Source organism: Leptonotus elevatus, chromosome 4 (genome assembly GCF_054856555.1).
Source record: "Leptonotus elevatus isolate MCC_2025b chromosome 4, RoL_Lele_1.0, whole genome shotgun sequence".
Taxonomy (NCBI): Eukaryota; Metazoa; Chordata; class Actinopteri; order Syngnathiformes; family Syngnathidae; genus Leptonotus; species Leptonotus elevatus.
Genome location: NC_141242.1, coordinates 4,143,227 through 4,169,892, shown reverse-complemented (window position 1 = coordinate 4,169,892; position 26,666 = coordinate 4,143,227). Strand labels below are relative to the sequence as shown.

The following is a 26,666-nucleotide window of genomic DNA, read 5'->3' as shown; positions in this document are numbered from 1 at the left end:
AAATGTGACATTTTTAAGAGATTTGAATAGATCAAGTGCATTTTTAGGGATAATTAGGACATTTTTGTATGGGAAAAGCTATTATTACACTTGAATAAATTAAAGCTCTCTCCCTTCCCTAAATGTAACATGGATAATGCAATATGGGCTCTACAATATATTAATATGAAAATATTTATGGGAAATTGTGATTTTTTTTAATGTTCTAAATGAAGCATGTATTTTACCTTTCTAAATAGCAGCATTTACTGATGAAATCTTGCTAAATGTACTTTAGCTACAATTATTTAAATACTGTAAACATAAATATAAAAAACACACACACACACACACTAGTCAGATGGTTCAGTGTAGCATTTTGACAATAAATCTGAGTTTGAAAAAAAAAGTCAGTCTAAGACTTATAAATATCCGATCTAAGTGCGATTAAATGAAAATTAAGGACTTCATTTCGGAAAATGTTATCTTTTCAAGGATCTGCAGACACCCTAGGCTCTTTTATTTAATTTAATTTTTTTACAGTTTTGAAGACCCAACTCTGTGACATTTCAAACAGCTACACACAATTCATTTTATTGCCATTCTCATGTGACTTAAACTCCTGAAATATACAGCAAGGTCTCTGTTTGACAGTTTTCATGACAGGTCAGATTAAAAGACAAACATCCGAATCCATTCTTTCAATACTGTACTGGGTTGCAAAGAGAAAAAGAGTTGTGAAAAAAAAAAAAGAGAACTGAAATTAATTAGTGACATGAATATATACTAACCTTGAGTACTTCTGTAGGTAGCAAAAAAAAAAGAGCTCATTGAGAATTTTTTTTTTTTTTCATTGAAACAATGAGAAACGTCACCATTTGATGCCACGTACTCACGCTCGACAATGTACCAAGCAACAAATTCCAAATAACCAAAGAAAGATTATCATTCAAATACTGTATGTTACTGATTAAAAATGGCCTACGATTGAACATTTCCTCCTGCGATTCCCTTTAACGATGCAACATACAGTACGGGATATTGTACAACCACACATTCGGAACAGCTGCAGTCTCATCTGTTGTTCAGAACACGTTGGCTTCCTTAATAATTAAAATAGGAGGACTCAAATGTTAGAAACCAATAAGGCTCATGAGTTGGAGCTCATTAGATCGTGTTTTTAATAGTGTGGCTAATCAAGTCAGCTCATTTCCTGAGTGCTTAAGTGCAACGTGCATTTGGTTTGCTTGTTCTTGATTGAAGCCGTTCGTACCAGTATTTCAAATGATTATGTACAGATATACACTGTCGTGAGATGTACCTTATATTTCCTTTCTATTTAAAAAATCCCTCTTTTGAGGTCAGTGCTGACATCCCAGTCAGACGCGGTTATCAAAGCTTCAGTTCTCAGTCACTTCTACCTCAACTTGTCAAGTGCTGGGACATCTCTCGAGTGTTTCTTAGACCTCATGGTTCTTCTTCAGGACCTCTAAGTACTGCTGCTTTGCTCTGTTAACGGGGTCCAGGTCCACCCTGGAGGCGGAGCCCACCGGAGACACGCGGGCCAATGAGACGTCAAGTTCCGCCGAAGCTGAGGGGAGGAAAAAACGGATGCTGATCACATGGCAAAATACGACATAATAGCCTCTGTGTGTCTGTGTTTTGTTCTCGCACCTTTGTTGAGTTCCCGCGATATGCTGCTGTCCAATTGACGCTGCATCTGAAGGAACAGCAATTAAATCAAGTTGATCAATTAAAGCATACATTTTACAAAAATCATGTGATAGCTTCCTTGCAAAAAAGAGACGGTGACCGGTGAGTGCTAATGAGTCATTTAGCTTCTTGCCATGCGATATGTATTTATAGAGGAGATATGACAGCATCTTGGTAATAAGTAACGATGACATCATTTTTGGCTGCGTAACTTTTGGACACTCGTGCTGTAAAGTCAAAGTACATTATTGTGCCTTTACCATGGTCAGGTAGTCCTCCACACTACTGCTTTGTCCTTCAATCACAGGGCTGAGGAGCCTAGAGGTAAGGCCCCTGTATGGGCCCCCCAGAGAGGCCACGCCCGCAGATGGCGGTGGTGCTGGCCCAGGGGAGGTGATGAGAGACCTACCCCGCTCGTTGACCAACCTGGAACTGGCTTCCGAAAGTTGATGATTAGTTCTGTGCACAGAAAACGGCAAATGTAATTTGGGGTCTCGACAGTTTTGTTTTCAAGCCGTTTCTTTTGCTTCCCGGACCTTTTTAGATCAGCAGAAAGGGACTTGCGGAGCTTCTGCTCCTCCCTGTACAGCTCCTTGAAGCGCTCCAGCTCCGTGCGCGTGGACTCCCTTTGGCTGAAGGAGTCGTGATGGAAGGTTCGGGCTCGGTTCAGTTCGCTCTCCAGTTCTTGGATCTTCAAGCGCAGGCTGGCCTCATTGGCCGCTTTTATCTGCTCCTGCGCCTCCTGGGTTGCTGCTTGGGACTGGGAGAAAGAGCTAACATTGAATACAGAATTTTGGTGTTTAAAGGTGATGCGTAGAACTGTACTGCATCATATTGACACCCATTTCTTTTTTTTTTTCTTCTTTTTTCTTTAAGAGCTCAGTATTGTTCATTCGGAAATGCCATCATCATTGCTTTTTTTTTTTTTTTTTTTTTTTAATATATATATATATATACACATATATATATATATATATATATATATATATATACATACATACATATACATATATATACTTTTTTTTTTTGTGTGTGTGGGTGAGTATGTGTATGTGCGTGCGTGCGTGCGTGCGTGCGTGCGTGCGTGTATTTGTTAGCTCACCAGAAAACCTATTAGAAAAAAATCTCATACCGTTCACCTAAATCGAACACCAGGAGACCCGAGGGGACCGAAGAAAACCAAGGAAGGTGAAATCCAGCACCGACCAGACACCCCCCACCAGAACTCCTCCCCAGCCCAAGAAACATCCAGACCCCAACAAATCCAAAAAACATAAAATCAGGGAGGCCTCAAGAGACCAAAGGAGAGACCGAGAAAAGGAAGGAAGGACAGACGAAGCCGCGTGAGATCCCATTTCTAATAATTTGATCTTTAATTTCAGCCACAGGAGAGGGAAAAAAAGGCTCACAGTTCTTAGCCCACTGCGATTTACGACCACAAAAATGGTCAAATCTTGTGTTGGATTTCGCCCAATAACGCAGCCCCACTCCTTATTTTACACTCTACCTGCAGGAAGATGTTGACTTCCTGTAGTTTATGATGTATTTCCTGCCGGGCCTTCTCCTCCACCTCTCTCCGGTACTGCTCCTGCTGCCTCTGCTCCACCTCGGAGGCCTCCACTCTGCGTTTGAGGTTGAGCACCTCCTCTTCCAACAGCCTCCTCTCCGACAGGCTGCCTTGGAACGGCCCGCTCTCCTCCGGCTCTCTCGGTGGGTCTCGCACCTGGGACGGGAAGACGTAGCAAAACAATTCGCATACAGTATTTGCGATGTCGTTTAAAATGATGGCGCTGCATCAGATATACGCAAACCTTTTCTCGTCTTGCATCAATAGCTCCGTCAGCCCGGCTGTGTCTTCCCAGGTCCATCTTGAGACTGCTCAGCGGAGAAGCAAAGTCACCTCCTCCACCGCCACCTCTGTCCTGATCCCGCAGCCTCCTCTTTGCAGTTTTGAGTAGAGTCCTTAGCCTTAAATTCATTTGGGGGGGAAACAAACTGGGTGTCAAAATTTGTGTATTAATTTTGAGTTAATTTAATGTTTCTTTAACGCCACTCATTTTTTTTTTAACGTGCGATTAATGACCGTCCCTTACTTAGAAAGGCTGTACTGGGGGAATTCCAGTTGCAGCGCAGCAGACACGTCCACAGCAAATTTGAGCAGTAATACATGTAGTAATGCATTTTTTTGTGGAGATTGGGGTCAAGTTATATTTTACAATAAAAAATTTTTTGTATAATTTCACAAGTTCCTTCATGTTAAAATGAAAAGAAAAATGCATTGAGCTGTCACCAACATCTTACAAATGCAATGATGTCACCTAGTGGCAGAAAAATGACCTCAACACAAATCAATATCACACTCGTTTTTTACAATACAGTACATATTTTTAATTTTAACTAAATTTGATGAATTATTATGAAATGACTATCAGTGATACAGCCACATTTTTTCCACTTTTATGTAAACAAGAGCATGAAGACTTAGAAAAAAATTCTTGTACATTTTATTGTACATTTAAAACAGATATAAAATTTTCGATTCATCATGAGTTAAGTCATGTGATTAATGACGATTGAAAATTGTAATCGCCTGACACCACGAAAACAAAACACAGCAAAGTAGTCTGTAAGCAAATAAAAATAAACTACTCATAAATGTTAACAGAAAGTATTGTTCACAACACGTTAATATTGATCATTTAAATGTGTGCCTACTTTGAATAAATTGATGAATTTTAAGGATGCTGGTAATGTCAACCAAAAAAGCTTAAGTGTTTCGATAGGACTTCAAAAATCAAAATCGGACTACTTTAGACCTTAAGATGATAAGCTTTCCTATGGAGTGCTAAATGCTAAGTGGTTGGGAGAGTTTCAGTCTCAGCCCCAGGTGAGACAAATAAAAGGTGGCACTGCGGAATCACCTGTACATTTCCTTTTGAAGCTCTGTGTTTCTCTCCATTTCTTGTTCCAGACGACAATCGACAGCCTTCTTCTGCTCTGCTACTTTCTTGGCTTTCTTCTTCTCTAGTTCCACCTTAACACATGCCACAAAAGCCATCAACACCCAAGACAAAAAAAAAAAAGTGCTGGTCTTGAATATAACATTGCTTCAAGTCACAATTGTAGCTCACCTGGCCGCGTAGTTCTCCTTTTTCCTTTTCGAGCTCTGCTAGTCGAAGTCCTAACTTGGAGCGGCTCTTTAGCTCCTCCTCCCACATTGCCTGAGTGTCGTGGGCACTGTCAGATAACACGCTTTGCTTCTGCACCTTGAACATATAGAAAGAAACAGCAAAATATATAAGCCTGACATTTGCTGGAAAAAAAAAAAAAAACCAATCTGTTTCTACAAAGAACCTAAAATGGTTGGTTACTTATTGTTAGGTGTTGGGCTAGTTTTAGTTTAGACTAAATCACTAAGCTCGATTTGAATGTTAGTTATTGATGAGTTATTTAAAAACAATTCTAATTACTTGTCTGTATATCTATTTAGTATCATCTGCCACCTATCATGTAAAGATCTGACCTTTGGGAGTTAGTTGTCTAAAATAATGACAACAGTGAGATTTGTTTTCTTTTTGAGGTATACGGTTGATGATCCTTGATTCACGATGGTCACAACATGTCACATTATAAGGTTACAAATGGCTCGCTATTTAAATCGCGGTGTGAATACTTTCGCCAACTTTGCTTTTTGTCTATTGCAATTCGAAGTCGAACTCTGGCGGCCGCAGTAAACGTAACGTTTACCTCTTTATTGAGTTGGTCTTCTAATGTCATCTTGCTACTTTGTAGGTTGGTCACCATATCTTCCAAATGAGCTCTGACCTACACAGACAAGAAAAACAAATGTCAAGTGTTTTGTTTCTTAAAAATAGAGAAACACGTGGCTGATTTGAATATACTAGGTAAGTGACAGGGTTGAAAAAGAAGAGTGGAAGACCCCAGACACAAACATCAGGGGAAAGTGAAGTGAAGTGAAGGAATTATTGTGGTCACCAAGAAAAAACGAATTTAATGATTGTTTGCAATGTTAAAGTTGAGTGTGTTCAAAGATACCAGAGAAACACCCCTTGAATTTCATTCATAAAAAGTTCAAAAGGTGCACACAGACAAACTAAATCTAAACCCAAAACACCAACCATTACTCCATTTGCTTTATCAGGCAGCTGGAACAAAACACAATCCCTAAATATGTCAATAAGGACAGTACAAGAAATGTACTATTGTATTATAAAATTGTAAATGCAATGTAAGTGGCACTCACCCTTGCTTCCTCCTGGGAGCCTTTCTGAAGTGCTTCAAGTTTGTTAGACTGTTGCTTTGCAGCAGCCTCCAGCTTTACATTCTCAATCTCCAGCCTAGTGCAGCATAAGGAGGCATCAGAGAGCCAATGGATGACATGCTGAAAACTGTGCTCTCTGAAAGCACTGTCCAGTTTAGTTTACCTTTGCACAGCCTCTTCCAGCTGTTTGACCACAGCATCGGACGCAGCCGCAGCAGACAGCGCCTCCTGCTGTTTCTGAGTGGCGTTGCTGAGTTCTTTCTCTCTTTCATCCAGACGACATCTTAGATCGTTCGCATGTTTCTCAACTTGAAGGCATTGGGATTCTCTCTGCTCCATCTGCATGACAGAAAGCACGTCTCAACAATTTAAAAAAAAAAATATATATATATACATAATGAATTTATCATCAGTAACGCCACACACTACAAATGAGGCTAAGAAGGGGGGGGGGGGGGGGGGGGGACAAAACAAAACACTGTTCTCTGCCATTACCTTTCCTTTAAGGCTGTCCATGTCTTTGAGGAGCCGAGTCTTCTCTTCCTCCAAATCATTACGATAGCGGGTATTGATCTCCAAAGAGGCTTCGCACATCGACAGCTTCTTTAATGAGTCTGCTAGCTCCTGCTGCAGCTCCCTCTGGTTTGCCTATGCCCCCCCCCCAAAAAAACAGAAATATGGTTATATGGTGGTACTCTAAATATTAGACGTGACTCTTAAAGTGTGCACTTCTAGTGCACGGACAAGTGAAGAATTACCGAATGTCATTTACAAACTGTGCATAATGTTACAGTGGCATATTGACAAAGTACAGTTCAGTTGTATATAACTTTTAAATACAATAATACAATTAGTTTAAATTTTAGAATTAACAATTTTTGAACCGTTTCAAACACGCTTGTAATTTTTTTTTATTATGCGCGATACATTTGACTACGGAGGACCAAAACTGCGAAAATTAAAAATAAATAAATAAATGAATAAAAGTGAGAATAAAAACGGATAGAAAAAATATAATTCATAAATTAAATACAAAAAAATACATATAAATAGAAATTATATACATATGTTTACATATACACATATATATATTTACATACACACACATATATATATATACATATATATATAATAAAAAAGATTTATTCATTTCCATTTATATCTATTTTTTGTGTTTAATTTTTGAATGTTATTTTTTTAATCCGTTTTTATTTTTAGTCATTTAATTATTGATTTATACTTTAATTTATTTATTTTTTAACTTTGGCAGTTTTGGTCCTCCATATTTTACCGGTAATCATTATTTTTCTGTATTAAAACACAGTATTCATGTTCAAACTGTTCATAATGTTCCAGTGGCTAAGTCACAATACCTAAATAACTAAATGAGGTGGTACTTGAAGTGAAAAGTTTGGCAACCACTGTATTCGGTCATCTGACGTGCACGAAGGACGTGCACTCACCTCTCTCTCATTTTTCTCCTCCTGCAATTGGTGGATATGTTCTCGAAGTTCAGCGGCTTTTGTGGCCAGCTCCTGATTCCGGTCCTGCACGAGTTGTACTCTGTCCTCACAGTCGGCGCGAAGCTTGGCCAAAATGTCACTGAAAGACTTTTGGGCGTCTGTCACAGCATTCTCCTTTGCAACACCCTTGTTTTGAGCCTCCTCCAGCTGTTGTCGTAGCAACATGCCTTCACTCTGCGCTTGGGCTAAGCGCTCCTGTGTAGCCTCTTGGCGAGCTCCGGCCCGACTGACCAGCTCCTTCTCGGCCTGCAGAGCGGCCTCAAGCTCTTTAACGCGCGCGGCTTTCTGGTCGCTGTCGCGCTGCCCGGTGTTAAGCAGGAGGTTCTTCTCGGTCAGCTGCAGCATGACCCGATGGGCCTCGTTCTCCATGCTGTTTGCGTGCGATTCTGCCTTGGACAACTTTTGGGAAAGGCTGTTGACTGCTTCGTGCTGACTGGATGCGTCACCTGTGCAGATAAGTGGGAGTCAGTGTACATGTCGCGGATGTTACAAACTAAACATTTTATTGTGTCATTAATAGGAATGGAACGATATCCAAACATCACGATACGATATTATCATGTGAAGGTCACGATATGATAATTATCACAATATTATGGGGAGGTTGGCAATATAAAAAAAAGGGTCACAATATTGTAAAAAAGAAAAGAAAAAAAGAGCTCATACTAAAAAAAAACACAATATTGTGCTTTTGTACATAACAGCAATGCATATAAACAACCTACAATCTCTAATAAACACTTAATAGTGAGGCACTTACTTGCTAATGCACACATTTGAGTTCCTCTAAATAATGACTTGGTTCACAAGCATATTACGTAACTCTTCATTTGACCATTCGCGTGGATTTTTAACATAGAAGGGCCAAAACATGCCTTGTGAAAATTAAACTACACTAAATAACTAGCCACCAGAGGGTGCTAGAACTGCACAAATGGAAATCAACCTGCCTTTTTTAACAGATGTGATGCTTTTAATATCGTGACATGACGCCCACATCGTGGCAGTTTTAATATCGCGATATCACGGTATTGCCGTTATGGTTACATCCCTAATCACTAAAAACATAAAATACAACTTACGGGCTTGATAGATAGATTTTTGATTATCGTTAATCTTTTTGTTGATGATGTGTAGATTGATCAAGCTAGCATTGCTATCACTGTGGTTTTGTGGCAAAGTCTTAAAGACAAGGAAGTATTCGAGTTTATACTTAGTGAAACCTTACTAACTTGAGAGCCTGTCTTTTAGGCGACGGTGTTCCTCCTTCTCTTGAAGCAGAGCTTTCTCTGCGTCCGACCGAGCAGCCATGCAGCGCTCGGCCTCCTGCATTGCCACAGTCAGGCGAGCGCGGACCGACTCCAACTCTGCCGCCACCGTCTCTCGGGTCTGACGCTCATTCTCCAGGTGGGTCGTGGTGACCGTCAACTCCGACTTCATAGTGGCCGTTTGGTTGTTGAAGTCCAAGACAGTTTGGTTCAGGGAGTCACCGTTGGCTTTGAGAGCTCGTCGGGCCTCTTTGAGTTGTTCCTTGAGGGCTTTATTCTCCTCCTGGAGATCTCTCTGCTTGATGCTGCTGTTGGCCTGGGAATTCTCGAGGTCTGTTCTGAGGGTGCTCAGCTGTTCGTGAAATATAGAAATCTGCTGGAGCAGCTCTCGCTCCCTGTCGCTGGCCTCTGTGAGCTGTGACAAGGCCTGTGAATTTTTAAATGCATGAATTCAAGTAGTCGCATCATGTTCACAGATTCCAAGATGTATTTCAAAATGTATTTAAAAATAACTTTTTAACTCATTCACTATCAGCCATTTTCACTGAAGCAACCCCCTTCACTCCCGGCTGTTTTACTGGATTTTGACTGCAAGGCCTACACAATATTCTGTTCAATTGGTATAAAAACATGGACCCTACAAAAAGAGTCTCTTTTATCAAGAAAAAAAAGTATATTTCTATCTGTTTCCGTTTTGCAGCAATTAGCATTAGAATATAGCTAAATTTCATCATTATTCACAAATCTGTTTAAAACAGTGGTGAAAATGGCTTGTTGCAACATGGTTGATCTCTTATACTCTGGTGCCACCTGCTGGCCGTTTTTGTAATAACTACCATTGCTTCAAATGTTCTCTTCAGCTCAGAGGCTGCATCAAAGCTTTCTGTATGCTCCAGAATAAAAAAACTAACAAACGTATAAATACGTTTTTGGGACCATGGTAATATTTAAAATAGAACTTATTTATACGTTTTTGGGAGCAATGAGTTAACCAGACAATGTGAAATAATACCTCATGACTTTTGCTTATGTTTCTTTTGTTCTCCTCTTCTGTCTCCTGCTGCTTGCGCACATGACTGTTGAGCAGATTCTCCAGCACCGTGCGTGCGCTGCGCTCCTGAGCCAAGAGCGTTTGCGTCTGACTGTTGTCCTCCTCCAGCTGGGGAGATGAAGAATAAATACAAACATGTAATCTACTGAGTGAACTCCAACAGTCCCATTTTATGGAGGACCAAAACTGCCAAAAATTTTAAACAAATAAATGACTAGAAGTGAAAATAAAAACGGAAACAACAAATATAATTCAAAAACTAAATCCGTGTAAGACGGCGAGACTTCCTTGTTCGCCGACCCACTCACTCTAGGCAGTTGGCAACAGCGGAGACACACTTAGGACTGCCCCCTCATTTGAATAACATTTCGACTTGACAGAGCATCTGCAGTATGAAATAAATAAATGTGAGAGCAGAGCGTTTTTATTTATTGGTTGATTTTTAATTCTATTTATACATATATCATTGTATTTCATTTTTGAATTATATTTGGTATGTCCATTTTTATTTTCACTTTTAGCCATTAATTTATTTATTTTGTCATTTATTTATTTTTTATTTTGGCAGTTTTGGTCCTTCATACCATGTGACGCCAACTCACAGCATCTCATCAGGACAAGCGGATGTGTTGTACCTGCTTCTTGTTGTTTACTAATATTCGCATCTCCAGCTCCAAGTTCCGAAGAGCCAGCTCCACTTTTTGCCTCTCCTGAACCTCAACCTGCCGCTGCTCCTCCGTCCTCCTCAGCTTATCTCCAGTGGTGTTGTACATCATGGTGGCATTACGTCCATTTTCTTGCTCCTGTTTTAGCTGAAATCTGTGCCACAAGCACGAGACAACAAAATATGTGAAGAACCAAAGGCAATTTATGAAAACATGATTTCGATAGTGTAAGGTAGTCCGTACTTGAGATTGGTGACTTCCGTTTGCAAGTCCAGCTGGTTGCGCTCCAAGGCTGATTTCACATCTTTCACCTCATCCAGAGAGTTCCTTAGCTGCGCCTTCTCCGTTTCCAGGAGGCTCGCTTTGTCTGCGAAGAAGCTGTGACGGCTTTTGGCCTTCTGAATGGAGCGCTCATATTTGTGGAAAATGTTCTGCAGCTTTACCATGCTCCTGGAGTCTGAGGAAGAAAGCATAGCTATGTAGATGAGGAAGAATTTGTGATAGATGAAACAGCATGACTTGCAATCATTGTTTTACTTTGTACTTAACTCATTCAAACCCAAAAACATAGAAATATGTTTTTTGATACTTAGTCCATCACTCTCAAAAACGTATTTATATATTTTTTTTGCTGGACTAGAGCATACAGAAAGTTTTGCTACAGCTTCTGACATGAAGAGGTCGCTTAAAGCAATGGTAGTTATTACAAAAAACGGCAGAGTATAAGAGATCATCCAGGGCCATGTTGCAACAAGCTCTTTTTTGTCAGTGTTTGTTGACAAATATACTTTTTCCTGATTAAAGAAGGGAGTATAGCAATAGAAGAGAATATTCTGTGGACCTTTCAAAATCAGTCAAAATTTAGTAAAACAGCCAGGAGCAAAGGGGATTGCTTCAGTGAAAATGGCTAGGAGTGAATGAGTTAATGTAGTTTATCCATCTATTCTCTACATTTGTCACAAGATGTTATCCATGTAAACAAATCCAGCCATAACATTAAAGTTTCCTGCTTGTTTCCGTATGAGTTTTTTTCTTCTTTTTTTTTTACCTGTCACCAGCGAATCCAGGTTCTGAATGAAGAGGGAGCTACAACGATAGCCTGAAGCGCGAAAGTCGGAGTCATCTGTGGTCACGTCGGATGACGAATTGAGCTCGTCAATATCTTCAGACATGTCCAGTTCTTGTGATTGCTGAATGGATGAAGATGTGGTCTCAGTGTACATACAATTTTGAACATTAGTCTAATAAATAAACAGGCACAAAAATGACATTACCCGTTTTTTCCTCTGTTCTCCAGTTTCGTACCTGTTGCCAGCAGAGAAAGAAAAACTAATTGGTGTGGAAACAAATGGATGATTTAAAAATAAAAAGTATGGCATGACGCATAATGGATACCTTCCTTCATCGTCCGACACGTCACTTAAAGTGCTGTCGTCAAACAATGAGAGCTCTCTGTTGTCGGTCTGAGGGGTTTTGGATGTGGGGGCCTTTCTGCCTCCTGCAAGCGGTGAGGTCTTCTCTGCGGGCTGTTCTTCGGGTTTTCTGACACTGGCGGTCCGCTGATGTGACAGTTGGGATTCCACCTGTGACCTGCTCGTGATATAGAGAGGGGGAAAAAAAACAGTCTGGAGTTTCCAAAATGGATGAGTGACGCTTCATAATAACCTTACTTAATGCAGTTCAAAAGCCAGACACAACAAAATTTAAATTGTGAATGTGATAACATACACGCGATGAGACCATTAGAATTTATTTTTATTTTTTAATCAATCAAAAGTGCACGACAGTGCGTACCTGTCGGAGGTTAGAGGCTTCTGTGTTTGTTGGGAGGCTTCAGCTTGACTTGACGTCTCTTTGCGGCTCGCGGACCCAAACTCAGATTTCTCAATGGCAAACCCCTCTAATGCGCTTCCACTTGTGTCACTGAAAGCACTGCGATTTTTCACTGTAACCGCCACCTCGGAAGTCTTTCTGACAACCTGAAAAGTCCACAGATGGAAAAAAAAAGGGTTGGCCCCGTGTCAAGATAGTTTGGCATGTCTTGTGTACGCGGCCATTCATAATTTAGAGTCTCTTTGGAGACCTTACACCTGACTACGGTAACTGTACTTGACAAAGAAAGGCAAACTAAAGATTCTTTCAGGTATTGAATGAATACAACACAGGCAAAGTCCATGCAAGATGCAAAATTCTAATGCTGAAAACATGACACACTATGTAAATCCAAACAACTTATAAAGACAGCATACACTAATTTGAACACAAGATGGCGACAAAACAGTTTAAGTGACACCAAACTGAGTTAAATATAGGAAAAACAGCACTTTAACCCTTAAGAAATTGTAGGAAGGAATATTGTGTACCATTATTTTTGGGCCGTGTTGATTACATGGAGGATATAAAAATATGCCAGACTGAGATAAAATTTATTTTTTCCCCCCACCATTAATGTGACATATCATATAACCTGTACAACACATTTATTATTATTTTTAAAATCTTTATGAGAAGGCAAGTAAATATAACGAAGGTAATGTGGTTGCATAAGTGTGCACACCCCGCTTATATTTGGGATGGGGCTGTGTTTGAAATCAACCAATCACATTCAAATCAATGTTAAAAATAAAGACAGCATACCATTGCCACCTTTTAAAGGGCTTCTGATCAACCCCGAATAAGTTTCAGTTTTTCTAGTAGACTTTTCTTGACAATTTTTTCCTCTCACTGAAGCTGCAAATATTTCCTTCCACCTTGTAAAAGACTATATAGTTCCAGGTTTCCAGCTGTAGAAAAACAGCCAAAGTTCAGTTTTTTGGCCATGAATGGTTCAAACTATGTTTGGCACCAAAAGAACACCACACCTACTATTTTCTGTTCCCTGCCCCCTCCTACCTAAATTCAGTTGAGTTGTACAGGTTATAGGTCGCATTAATGGTGGGAAAAGTTTTGAAATGGGTTATTCTAGTCTAATTTGTTATATGACAAAAATGTGCAATTGGAACAGGGGTGTGTTGACTTTTTATATCCCCTGTAGGTCCAATTCGTCAGAGAATATTCACTAAAAATATTAGAATTGATGGTGCGTAGTATTTTTACAGCACTTTTTTGGGAAGATGCGGGACAAACGAGGGTGGGTTGGGGTTAAAGAACCTCTTATGGGTTAAATAAAGAACAAAACCAAAAACGTCATGCGGTTTGACAAATACGGAGCGAATCAGCGTTGTTTCTCAAAATGAGATGATAGAGGTGAGCAAGCTTTGAAATGACTAATGGAGTTAGGCGGTCCCCTCTTCTACCTCTTTTTGGACTTCCTGGTTCAACTTCTCCACATCCTCTTGAAATTCTTCATGGGCAACAACAGGCAAAGAAGAAGTATGTCTGTCTATCCTGCAAGGCTGAGAAGTGACAAGTTCTTGAGGGTTCTTCTCAGAGTCGATGTGGTTCTTTTCAGGCTCTTCTAGTTGACGTTTGTGATGAAGCCCGGGTTTATCGTGTAGTGCCTCACTGTGGAGTGGCTCTTCTGCTTCTTTGAACATGATGCCCTCACTCGCAGGAACGTGACAGTCTGGCATCGTCTCCTCGGGTGGGGAGTAGCCAGGAGAATCTGACGTGGAGTCTTCCGAAGCAGACGCCGTCTGTTCCGGGACAGAAAGCAAAACCAGCTTTCGTGCTCGGGCAACGGGGCGTAAAATGGCTTCTCCTTCCTCTTCATCGCTTGACTGTTCTTCAGCAGAGGATAAATTGACCTGCTTTTCATCTGTGAACCTTCCTGCTTTGAACAGTTCTTCAGATCCGAAGGTGGATTTTGCTTCTTTTTTCTCCACTTCGTCCCACAGCTTCTCATACTGGGTCAGTGGTAGAACATCCTCATTGGGTCTTTCCTCTGGACTTTGTTGTTCTCTGACCACGTTATCAACTCCCCCATCAACGGCCATCAGGCCAGACGTGTGTAGGTGACTTGAATCTATGTCACATGACTGTAATGGGTCATCTTTTGCCTTGGATGATGGTGAGAGAGAGACAAACACAAAACCAGACGAAGACAAAAAAAAAAACAAGGGATTTCACAAATATCATTTTCATAATGTGATTTCGACAATATTATTTCTGGAAACATAATATGGTTATTGACCAGATGTATGATCTGCAGGAAAGGAATGAAGCTGCTAAAACTCCAAGGGGGAGACCAACTAACTTATTTTTTCCATATTCTGTAGATATCATCCCCAAGTGTCCCAATACTTAAGTCCATCAGTAATATCTCATGATAATAATAATTAGGCACACATTTACATACAGAACATGACTTGGAGTTGAAAGCCAATTGCGGATTTAAAAGACAGAATTCTATAAAGACGCTTAGAGCCAAACAATGTTAAAACATTTCTCTCCATAAGTGTGGAGGAATGTGTGTTTGTTGTGATGAATTATAAATAAGCATTGCGTGCATGCTGATCCCATCAGCTTGTTATTGCTCACCTCTTCTTGCAGCTTGTCATGATGCAAATGGCTTTTTTTTTTGTCTTCTGCCATTGTTGAGACTTCAGAGTAGCCTAAGGACAGGCGGAGTCTTTACACAGAGAACATGTGCACACGAGTAAGGCTACTATGAAATGGCTAGTGGGAATTGTCACCTTCTCTGACCGCTTCCTGAAGCTGTTGATTTTCAGTATTAGCCTCAGTGCATGACGAAGGTGAATTGTCATGGTTCCAATCCGATTCTGAAGGAGAACAAAAAAGATAATCGGAATTGTGATTTGAATGGCAAGTAGAAATGAGAAGTGAAGCGCAGAATGGCGCTTACTGTCACTCTCTTGAGGCAACGTCTTCTTAGAGCGAGGTTGCGGATGAGGAGCTGTGACCCGTTTCTCGTCTGCGCTGTTCCACCTTGGCGAGTCATCGGACTCCTTCTCCTTACTGGAGAATTGGGGGAATTCTTTGGGTGCAGGGGAAGCCTCTATGCATCCAGGCAGACTTTTCTTACTGACATTACTAGATGTATCCCAGTCTGATGCATCTGTAAAAGGAAAACAGGAGCAAGTGACATTTAAAGATGGCGCCATCCACTAAAATGTTTAATCACTTTTGGTGCAGAGAATTCATAAAAATGTATTCTGACCTTCAGCATAGTCAAAATCTCCCAAACCAAGTTCCTCCATTAAGTCTGTCAAAGAAAAAAGATGTTAAAATTTTTTTTTTTTTTTTAATATATATATATATATATATATATATATGTGTGTGTGTGTGTGTGTGTGTGTGTGTGTATATAGCATCGGCTTTATGATCTTACTGACCAGTTTTTTCCTTGTTTTTTCCTTCACATTTGCTCAAAAGCAGTCCCCATTTGGTTTTCTCACTCTAGTGGTGGGAAAAACACCCATTACTATTACATATGCCAACAAAAAAAAAAAAAGTCATTCTGGTGTTGATCTTACCTCATTTTGCGTTGGATCTTCTTGCTGAACATCTCTGGCATCCATACTGTCTTTATTGTCAGAAACAGAACCAACAGCACCAAGGCCTAGCAAGTGAGACAGTCATTTCAGATTGCAGTTTGTACCATTTTGCATTTAGTTTAAGCAAGCTTGTGCTGGATTGTTGGAAGAAGCGGCGGGGCTTGTCCAGCTTGCCTTTAGCCAAAAGTGAAGTTCATTTTTTTAAGTCGGGCAGAAGCGGAAACAGTTCAGTAACAAAATTTAAGCAGTCTGCTGTAAATTTGAATCCTAATGTTTCTTTATGTCAAGCTGAACAAATTGAGTGTATGAAATGCGAAGTGCTTTCATGAGCAGATCAGCTAAAAACGCGATGGATGACTTAACAACACTGATGTAAAAATACATAAATAAATAAATAAATAAATAAAAACATGCAAATGAGCTCACAGTTAATGAAAATACCCAACTGGGAAACAAAAGCATTTAGATCGCATCACATTGCTCAGGTACTTTTCAATTACGAGACACTTTAAATCCTAAATGACAGCTGACAAGTTTAGATCTGATCAACCCCCCCCCCCCCTTGAAAAACTATTAAACGGTGTAATGATTTGCAGAACGAGAATGTCATTCGCTAAGCGTATGCAGCATGCATTCCGTGAGGCGTGTTAATGAGCAGATGTCCAGACATCGTGCACAGATAACATGCTGCTGCCCAAAAATGAACACAGTGACCATTCACGATTCCTACCAACCACCAGGTTGCCTTTTTGCCTGCCTCTACTCCACCAAGGCTCAGGCCTCCACCCGCCTCCTGCCCCTCTTAAAAACGAGGGACTACATAACAAGTCTACAAGAAAAATTCAACAGGTTGTTTTGACTACATGAAATCAGACAGCGCTGAACTTCAATTGGATGACCTTGTTTCTAAAATATAAAATGGCAAAAGAAAATGACACAGCTTACCATCTTCCATTTGTTCTCCACCAGTATTCTGCGCTTGGGCGCTTTGTTCATCTTCATTTGGCAATCTATGGTCCTCTTCCTGCTCGTGGTTAACAAGCAATAAAATAATTATTTTTACGCAAAAATATCTTAAGGAACAGATATAATGTGAGTGTTCCATGTTCTGTACCTCAGAATCCCAAGACTGCTCCTCTTCCTCTTCCTCTTCCTTTTCAAGACCCAACTCTGAATAAACACCTGAGATTTTCAAATTACAAATGACAATTAATACAATTGTGGTAAAATTTATTATTTGTATAAATTTAGTCTACTGTGAATCAATCCAGATGGTTTGTGTTTTTCTTTTGACCAAATAAGTAAATATTTGTAATAAAATAAAATAAAAATACAATATGGGCAGCATAAGCTTTCGCCTACACTCCAAACACGTGGATGTTAAACCTAACATGATGTACATGTCTGTTACTGTCCTGTCAAATTTCTGCCCTGCCTCCAGCTTTCTACAATTCCTCCCTCAGCACATCCATGCATCTCATTTTTGGTCTTTCTCTTTCCCTCCTACCTGGCATTTCCACTTCCAGCATCCTTCTATCGATATATCCATTGCCACTCCTCTACTCCTGTCCAAAGCATCTCAATCTGGCCTCTCTAGCTTTTTCTCCAAACCTTCCAGTCAGCAGTCTGCCTCTGATGAGCTTTTCATTCGTCAGTCCCAAAGAGAATCACAAAATATTGATCATTATCACGACTTAACATTGTTTTAAAATTGCCAGTTTTTGCGAATGTTTACATATTATGAATGTTGTTGTTGTTGTTGTTTTTTTACAAAGTACAATACTAAATTTTATTTTTATTTTTTATTGGTATTTCATGTAGGGATGAAACAGTTTAATAACCTTTCTATTTGTTTCAATGGGGAAATAAGATTTGAGGGAGTTTTGAGGTTGTGGTCATTGAACAAATTATTGTTAACACAGTCTAGGAACCTACCACTGTATCTTAATTTACCATCTGGAAAAAAAATAGGTTAATTGGGGTGAGGCGTTAATATTTAAGTGGGTACCCGGCATTTGATCGAGGGATAGCATCTATGAAGGAGGAGGTCACTGTTTAACTCATTCACTCCAAGCCATTTTCACTGAAGCAATCGCCTTCCTTCGTGTCTGTTTTACTGGATTTTGACTGATTTTGCAAGGCCCATAGAATATTGTGTTCTATTGCTATAAAAACATGGACCCTGTATTAGCATTAGAATATAGCTAAGTTTCATCATTATTTACAAATCTGTTTTATACTGTGGGTAAAACAGCTTGTTTGCAACATGACCTGGTTGATCTCTTACACTCTGATGCCACCTGCTGGTCGTTTTTGTATTGATTAAACCGTTCTCTGCAGTTCAGAGGCTGCATCAAAGACTTCTGTATGCTCTAACATTAAAAAAACAAAACAAAAAACGTATAAATATGTCTTTGGGACAAGAGTAAAAATTCAACTAGAAAGTATTTATACGTTTTTGGGAGCAAATGAGTTAAAGAAATACCGGCAAATTACAGACAACATATTAAGGGACAGCTGACAACTGTTCTTACCGCTTTTCGTATCTTTAGAAACATCTCTTTTTTCCTGAACATCTGTTGCAGCATCCAGGAGGCCTTTGTTTCCTTCAAGTTGATCATCTGAGATGTCCTCTTCATCCTCATCTTCCTCCACCTCTTCTTCTTCCTCCTCCTCCTCTTGGTCCTCATCATCGTCTTCATCTTCACCATCACCATGTAGGCCCTCTTGACTATCATTCTCGTCATCCTCTTTCTGTATAAAAATATTAGCGAATGATATTTTCTTCTGCGGGAAAAGAGGAAAAAGTAGGGAAAGCAGTACACGCCCGTAAACAAAGCCACAACAGGTAAAAGATTAAAAAGCTACCGTACTCTATTGAGAAATGTAAATATACTTTACATGTAGACACAACACTACCTCCTCTAAAAACGAATTGTGCCTGCAAGGTGACACCTTCATTGTGTCCTCTGAAGCTCCCTACCTCATCGGGCGAGTCCAAATCAACATCATCAATGTCGGTGTGAGGCAACGGTTCAGAAAACACGCTTCCGCCAGCAGCGTCAACTTTGCCAGATGAAATAGTGGACGTTTCCTCTTTGTTTGGTTCATTCGAGGACTGTTCTGCGTGAGGAGTGTTCGCCCCGTCTTGTGGAGATGAACAACCGGCATCCGTGGTGAACTTCATGGACGCTTTTTTAAAGCAATTCTCTTCTTCTACCATCTTGTCTGGCAAATTTCCAGCTTTGGAATGTTGCAAACTAGTTGCAGTGGAATCATTCTGGAGCGACGCACAATCCTTGCTATTTTCCGACAGATCCAAATCCTCATCAACTGGTTGGTCTTCTGAGGGTCTGGACGGTTGGACTTTGCTTCCTGTCGTGTTTTCATTTAAGGTGTCAGGGCGGCTGTCATCGTTAGATGCCAGACAGGCTTCAATCAACTGTTTGTCTGATGTCACTTGTGCATTTTTTCCAGCAACCGGTCCCTCGTCTTCTTCCGTTGGAGAATCCCAATCAGATTCTCCTGCAGACGGTCTGTTCTTGGATCGGGGAGAGTATAGCGGCGGTATTTCATATTTATTATGGTTTGTCCCTTCTGGTGATGTAGCTTTGCCACCTTTTGGACAGACAGTCTTGTTAGTGTCTTCTTCCTCACCGCCATCGTTGTCTGCTTCTTCTAAGGAGGAGCCCCATGATGATCTGCGTTTTTCATTTTTGGAAACAGCATCTTCAGCGTCAGGTTCGATGGCTCTATTTTCGTCTTCTGGCAATATATTTCTTTGACTTGCTTTGGGATCGTCCTCAAGGCTCCTTTGTTTGTTATCATCATCATCATCATGCTCCTTTTCCAACTCTTCCATCTTACCCTCGTTTGCCATTTTGGCGCCAAGCCTCGTGATGAGGTTCGAAATGATCGTTTGACCTGGTGCCAACATTAACTCGTCATCCTCGTCGGAATATTTGGATTCCACTCTAATTGCTGACACGACAAAATCCTGGTCCACGTCCAACGACTGCAGCATCTGAGAACGCGACGTTCCGGACGCTTGTGAAGAACGATCTGGTGGCGCACCATCGCTACTGGGAATGCGATCACAACTTTGTTTGCTTTCAGTTTTTTCATTATCAAGATCGACTTCCACAAGGGAGGGCTTTTGTGCATCTTCTGAAGAAGAAGTGTTAGACTGAGCAGAGGACAAACAAGAGCCATCCTCGCTCTCCTCCTCTTCTTCTTCTTCTATCTCTTCACTTTCTTCATTATCTTCATCCTCTTCTTCTTCATCATCTTCATCCACTTCTTCCTCCTCCTCCTCCTCCTCCTCCTCTTCTTCCTCAGAGCTCTCACCTTCTGAGCTCTGGGCTTGAGATTCTGAACTTGACTGACTTCCTGACAGCTTCTCTACCGTACCCTGTTTGCCCTCAGCCGGTTCCGACAGACACTTGGCTTGTTTAAATATTTAGAAGGGGGAAAAGGAGAGGAACAGCATCAAAGGAAAGCAACAGAAGAATCAACAAAAAACATGTTACCTTTGAGAGGATAATGAGAGGGCTAGAGGTCATCTGGGAGGCTTTGGGGAGGAAAGGAAGAGGTGAGGGTTCTACTGGGGGCTTCAAGGATTTACTGGACACTCTCGGGACACTATTTTCACTGTCAGACTCAGAAGCACTCATGGATTTGTCAAGCACTGCAAAGGCTATAAACGTTGTGAATACAATTACCATCCACACAAAATACACGACTGGGTGATTGCACAGAAAAATAGTTGTCAAGTACCTTTTCCTCTTTTAGATTCAAGCATTTTCCTCAGGTTCATTTTTGGTGGCGTCTGAAAAGAAAGGGGGGGGGGGGAAAGCCTGCTCTGATACACTGATAAAAACATTTCAGAGAAGAGTTGATGTCGACTTGACCAACCTTTTCAACTGTAAATGACTCGCAGTCGTCCTCAGATGAAGCCCATTCATCTGTGCCGCCTTTTTTTGAATTCCTAAAATCATAGAAAAGAAAAGGTCACTAACGCGTGTAATTTCATGTACTGAAAAGAAACATACGCTTACCGGCTTAGCGACTCTGCTTGAGAGTTATCCTCAAAATCTGAAATCAATACAGGGAACTTTAAAACTTTTAGAGTCAAGACAATAGATGGAAACCCGTTTTACAAATACATTAACGCTAAAGTAAAGTAGTCACCAACAAGCGTTACAGTCCAGTTGCGTAAAAAAAAAAAATTACGATGCCATTATCGCCATTTCTGAATGATATAAAAACTTGTCTAATATTAGCAATTATAATAATAAATAATTAAATTTTAAAGCTTATCTCAAAAATGTATGCATTATATTTAGTAGCTGATATTTTGTGTTGCTTTTAACCATTGCTGCAAAGTGTCACTGAGTATTAAGAACAAATACACAAAATATTTCATCATCATGATGGTAAGATGAATGAAACTGGACCGCTTGGTGATCGTATTTATGATCTTGTCTAAACTAGTCACCATCTTTGTCAGTGGCCGGTCCTCCTACAGCGAAGCCAGTTCCCAGAGCTCGGGATGCATTGCCCAATTCGGATTTTGACTTCTTTTTACTTGGGCCTGGGCGAGACGGAGAAGCTGCCCGGTTCCTTTGGGCACCGTGCTCAGTAATGAGGATGGCACAGCTGCAAAAGAGACAAAACACTGACATTGACACCAAGCTTGAACCTGTGATTTGACATAAGCAGATGCTTCGTTAGAGAATAAATCATTTGTCCTCCCAGCTCAGGTCAGTTGTTGACTTTCCTAAATAGAAACTTACGGATGATGGCCTTCAATCACTGCATAGTCCTCAGCTGAGTGTCCTTTGTTATCCTTCAGCGTAACATCTGCATGAAACTGCAAGAGGGTTCGCACCATGCTGATGTGCCCGTTGCCGGCAGCCATCATTAACAACGACCTGTAGGTTTGTTTAGAGCCCGTGTACAAACAAAGTCGTATGAAGCTGCTTCAAAATGATTTAAATACTGTCTACTCCAAGTGTGTCATTGTTTGTGACTGACCTTCGATCTCCGTCCAAAATATTGACATCAGCGCCTTTGTTTAACAGAATCTCGGCCACTTCGAGGTGATCTGCTTGGACTGCCAAAGTCAGGGGTGAAATACCCTCCTAAAAATTAGATTACATCGCAAAATACATTTCAATCATTAATGCAACCTCGATATAGCATAATTGCCTAAATTGTATTATGCTGTCGCATCCAGGCCTAAGATAGCATGATGTGTGCCGACTTTAGTTTGTTTTTGTTTTTTCTAGAAATGAATCCTCAAATGTTCCAATAGCGCAGCGCAAACTGAAATTGACCTTATTCTGAGCATTGATGTCAGCGTCGTGATCCACGAGGTTTTCAACGGTGGAGATTGATGGGATGCTTGAGGCTAAATGTAAAGCTGTGTTTCCCTCTGTGTCCACCAGATTGGGATCGGCGTGGTTTTCCAACAGAATTTTAGCACACATGTCGTACTGGCCTTGTACTGCCTGATAAAATGAGAGAGAATTGACATGATCATGAAAATCCTCCTCATCATCAAAAATGTCAACTTATCCAAGCGTCTCGATGCTTACCTTCATTAAGGCAGACCTACTTTGATTGTCACATAAATTGAGCTTGGCTCTTTTCTCCACGAGAAATCTCACCACCTCAGCATTTCCGCAGGCACAAGCGAGGTGAAGGACTGTTCTGTAAGGGAAGAGAGAAATCTTGAATACCAATATTCATGATATGGATTTACACGCAATACTGGTTAGTACTGTTGCAGCTATGTTCAAAGAGGATCATGGTAAATGCTTATTTTAATGGCTTATATACAAATAGTATAGCTGTCTCATATATGAAACAGGGCATTGACGTCATCAGTACAGTTATTTACAAGTTTGAAATTTACAATGGATGAAAATTTAATGATCCCCCACCCATCCCAGTTAAAAAAAGAAACGTAATTGACAAGTATACTTATAATGTGCATGTGCAAACTTGAGGAAAATGTGGCGATTAGCGAAACAAACTTGTTGCTGCGTTGTGAACAAAATAAATCGGAGTTATCTCAATTGAGCGTAGATGAGATGAAAAAAACCTTCACTGACCTGTTGTGCTTGTCAACCTGATTGACATCGTTGCTCTTGGCGAGATGCTCCAGCTTGGCCACATCTCCCCGCCAGGCAGCCTTGTGAAACTTGCCCAGGTCTTTCTCTTTCACCTCGTAGCCGACACAGAGCGCGTTCCCTCTGTCGGGCGTACGCGACGGCGACTGTTTCTTCTTGGAGAGGCTGAAGAATTTCTTCATGTTGAAGGCTTTTCCGCCACTGTCTGTCTGTCTGGCTGCGACTTAAATCGGAGTGAGAGGATCACCACTGGCGCCTCACATGACGGACAAATAAGACGTCCAAAGCGGATTAACCTCGGAAAATGTCGCTGGAGTACAACATAGTTTGACGCGACTATCCGAAATACAGTCACGTAAAGTCATCTTCCGCAACTTTACTGTTCACGGAGAGTCCCAATTGTTTTTATTTGAATGGAACACTCCAGTCGGGCCAAGGAGACCGCCACAAGCCGCGCCTCTGCGCTGGATACGATTTTGGCGCATGCGCAGGTTTCATGTTTCTTCTTCTACCGTTAGTTTACTGAAAGTTGTTCTCCAGCGTTTTGGTAAAATAGCGCCACCCTCGGATCCGGAACGAAATTATATATATTTTTTAATTAAGCCGTTCATTTATGCACTCCGAGCTCTCCAAGTTGTCTTATTGTATTACAGTAAAGCCGATTTTCCAGACCTTTGCTAAACCAAGGCTTTACATAATACAAAAAAATCTCACAGTATATGCCATCACACAAAAATTTAATTAAAAAATAGATACACAGGCTGATTGGCATGTATAGAAAATGTTTTATTGTATGTCTATTTTCACTATAAATAACTGGCATTGATGATACATTATCTGTTGTAATAGAAAATAAAAAAATAATATTTTTAGGTGTATTTTTTAACAATTTAATAGACAATTGATACTCTTTATTATTTATTTACATATGTTTTCTTCTTCCTGAGGGGGTAGGGCATAAAAAATTAGAAGTACTGACCAAAATAATTGTCACGAGAGGGGTCAGAATAGTTGCTATGGAAAAACTTAAGAGAGTTTGGTGCTATAGCCTACTTGGTGCTATACTGACTGAGTACTGCTTTTATGCTAGTAATTAGTTTTAGTTTTTATATGTCTCACTTTTACTTTATGTACAGCATTTTGTATGCAGTTATATTTGTTTTTAAAATGCTTTATAAATAAAGTTGAGCTGAGCATGTGACCCGTGGACCATATAATGCCCGGTTCTGCTCTAATCCCTGTGAATGAATTGTATTCTGCTGTAAGTGTGATATCCTCAGCTCAAGGCTACATTCTCTGAGACCTTAAGAGCCATAATGGCCGTAGTGGATCGTAAAGTGTAGTGAGGCTTTGTAATTAAGGAATAAATGAATGGCAGGAGTAGCCTAAGGCTTCCGGGGTCTGCGTGGGAAATGTCTGATTGTCATGTTTGACTACATGCAATATAAAACAATTGGCTTCTTCCAACGACAACTTCATCAAATTAGCGAAAAGGGAACACATTTAGCACTCATTGTGTCTCAACAATGAATACACCTTTGATGCATTGTCAGCCTGCCAGGTCCACTGCACAGAACCCAAATCTCATTACACCAAAGAAACTTGAAAAAGACAACAGAGAAAAACTACAGTACATGCAAATAAAATAAACTCTTTTCACGACTAAAATTGTCTTTGATTTTTAAACTCATAAATTGCTTTTCAAATGTGAATATTTGTCGCAGGAGCAACAAATACAAAAAATAAAATAAAATGAATGAATAAATACATTTAATTAACAAATACATATTATTATAGCCTACTATACTATATTATTGCAAGCACTTCTTTTTTTATTCGAAAGGTGAAAAATATCACACCAATTATGCATAGGCCCTATTTAAAATAATTTCCAGACCTTAAACCTGCTTAATTTCCAGTCTTTCTTTTTCTTTTCTTTTATCCTGACTGATCCACAGCTCATTGTTTGTGCAATACTTACAGACCCACTCATCTATAATTTGGCAGAGTGGGTCATTAACTGAGGAAACAGAAGCTAACTGATTGAGAAAAGCGCTTTAGCTGGGTGTGTCCTGCTTAAAAGGCCGCATGCAGTTTTACCGGGATCAAATGACCATCCGTCCTGCTGCCAAAAGGCCTTGTGGAGTTGCCCGCAGCCTTTTGACATCAAAAGGCACAGTTGGTTGTGGACGTGTGCGTGGAGGGGGGGGGTGGAAACACCGATTCAGAAACAGAAAAAGAGGTGCAAAAGCAACTTTACTGTGTTCCAACAACAGACGTGAAAAAACATCTGCTTCCAGGTTGTTCCTTTTGTGTCTCATGCAGACGGAAGATGGTGGGGGGTGCAACATAACACGTCCAGACAGACAAAAAAAAAATGCACGGGCTTTTTGGGGTGTTTATTTGAGACCTTTTATAACTTCAAATGCCCATAATTAGTGCTTTGACCTTTAGCGTATGTTAGTTTTAAGTACAAAGCGCAGGGGGAAACAGGGCATCCGCCTCTTCCATCTGCACCTGCATTATTTATTTTTTTTAAGGGGCAACATTTCAATGTCAACTGTGCTTCACATGCCACTGAGCACAGGTGTGTTTGTTTGAGGGGGCGGGGGTGAATGAATAAAATGTTGTAATTCATTTGAGCATTAAACATACACACAGAATACTGATCGGGTTCTTTGGACTTGCACATTGTTCTGAGATGTGTTTGATTATTTGATTGAAACTATGGGATAGATAGATAGATAGATAGATAGATAGATAGATAGATAGATAGATAGAAATAAAGAAATTCAGTGTCAAAAAGTTTTCAAACTGAAAAAGAAAGAAAAAAAGAAAGAAATTTGGTGTCAAAAAGTTTTAGAACTGAAAAAGAAAGAAAGAAAGATAGAAAGAAATTTGGTGTCAAAAAGTTTTTGAACTGAAAAAGAAAGAAAGAAAGGTGTCAAAAAGTTTTTGAACTGAGAAAGAAAGAAAGAAAGAAAGAAAGAAAGAAAGAAAGAAAGAAAGAAAGAAAGAAAGAAATTTGGTGTCAAAAAGTTTTCGAACTGAGAAAGAAAGAAAGAAAGAAAGAAAGAAAGAAAGAAAGAAAGAAAGAAAGAAAGAAAGAAAGAAATTTGGTGTCAAAAAGTTTTCGAACTGAGAAAGAAAGAAAGAAATTTGGTGTCAAAAAGTTTTCGAACTGAGAAAGAAAGAAAGAAAGAAAGAAAGAAAAGAAAGAAAGAAAGAAAGAAAGAAAGAAAGAAAGAAAGAAAGAAAGAAAGAAAGAAAGAAAGAAAGAAAGAAAGAAAGAAAAAATTTGGAGTCAAAAAGTTTTCGAACTGGAGTTAAGTGCGGTTTTGTTTGGTTACTCCATTCTGCCACTAGGCGACGCCATGGCACCACACATGAATCTCTTTAGCATTCGCGGTATGGCAGCCAATCACCTTTTTAAATGACCTTGAGCCGATTTTGTCAACTTGTTTAAGAAAAGAATGATAATTGATTTAAAAAAATTGTACTTCATCTTTAAGTTTGTACTTTTTATTTTTAATCACAGCCAATCATGGTGAAATAACGAAAATCCATCCTTTTCTCGTTTTGAATGTTTCTGC

General features: G+C 40.0%; 1 protein-coding gene across 4 annotated transcripts; it reads right to left on the bottom strand.

Moving 5' to 3' along the window:
- Positions 1-476: 476 nt before the first annotated feature.
- Positions 477-23,540, bottom strand: LOC147175048 (alanine and arginine rich domain containing protein). 4 transcript variants are annotated; one of them, XM_086073855.1, is made up of 43 exons: positions 23,056-23,540; positions 22,537-22,651; positions 22,276-22,449; positions 21,974-22,080; positions 21,733-21,870; positions 21,435-21,595; positions 20,995-21,031; positions 20,852-20,924; positions 20,714-20,765; positions 20,467-20,633; positions 18,472-18,691; positions 17,052-17,119; positions 16,883-16,961; positions 16,668-16,766; positions 15,917-16,002; positions 15,776-15,839; positions 15,601-15,645; positions 15,286-15,498; positions 15,116-15,202; positions 14,961-15,034; positions 13,778-14,479; positions 12,276-12,460; positions 11,877-12,071; positions 11,756-11,786; positions 11,530-11,671; positions 10,725-10,938; positions 10,452-10,635; positions 9,778-9,924; positions 8,730-9,192; positions 7,438-7,943; positions 6,470-6,622; positions 6,138-6,313; positions 5,957-6,050; positions 5,832-5,858; positions 5,440-5,517; positions 4,824-4,958; positions 4,614-4,726; positions 3,504-3,660; positions 3,200-3,415; positions 2,229-2,452; positions 1,953-2,151; positions 1,654-1,699; positions 477-1,570 (listed from the first exon to the last, which is right to left on the bottom strand). In XM_086073855.1, the coding sequence occupies exons 1-43, from the start codon at positions 23,253-23,255 to the stop codon at positions 1,440-1,442; spliced, it is 6,777 nt and encodes a 2,258-aa protein (XP_085929981.1). In that variant the 5' UTR covers positions 23,256-23,540; the 3' UTR covers positions 477-1,439. The 4 variants fall into 4 exon arrangements, with proteins under 4 accessions (XP_085929981.1, XP_085929982.1, XP_085929979.1 ...); XM_086073856.1 differs by having other exon boundaries at positions 20,467-20,507; XM_086073853.1 differs by lacking the exon at positions 20,467-20,633 and adding an exon at positions 18,921-20,383.
- Between the last annotated feature and the right edge of the window lie 3,126 nt (positions 23,541-26,666).

Excerpts from the sequence above, each read along its gene's own strand:
- LOC147175048 (XM_086073853.1), bottom strand. The coding sequence starts at position 23,255 with ATGAAGAAATTCTTCAGCCTCTCCAAGAAGAAACAGTCGCCGTCGCGT. Across the intron at positions 20,384-20,713 it reads TGAATCTAAAAGAGGAAAAG|CCAAGTGTCTGTCGGAACCG; the intron begins GTACTTGACAAC and ends TATTTAAACAAG. Across the intron at positions 6,051-6,137 it reads CTGGAAGAGGCTGTGCAAAG|GCTGGAGATTGAGAATGTAA; the intron begins GTAAACTAAACT and ends ATGCTGCACTAG.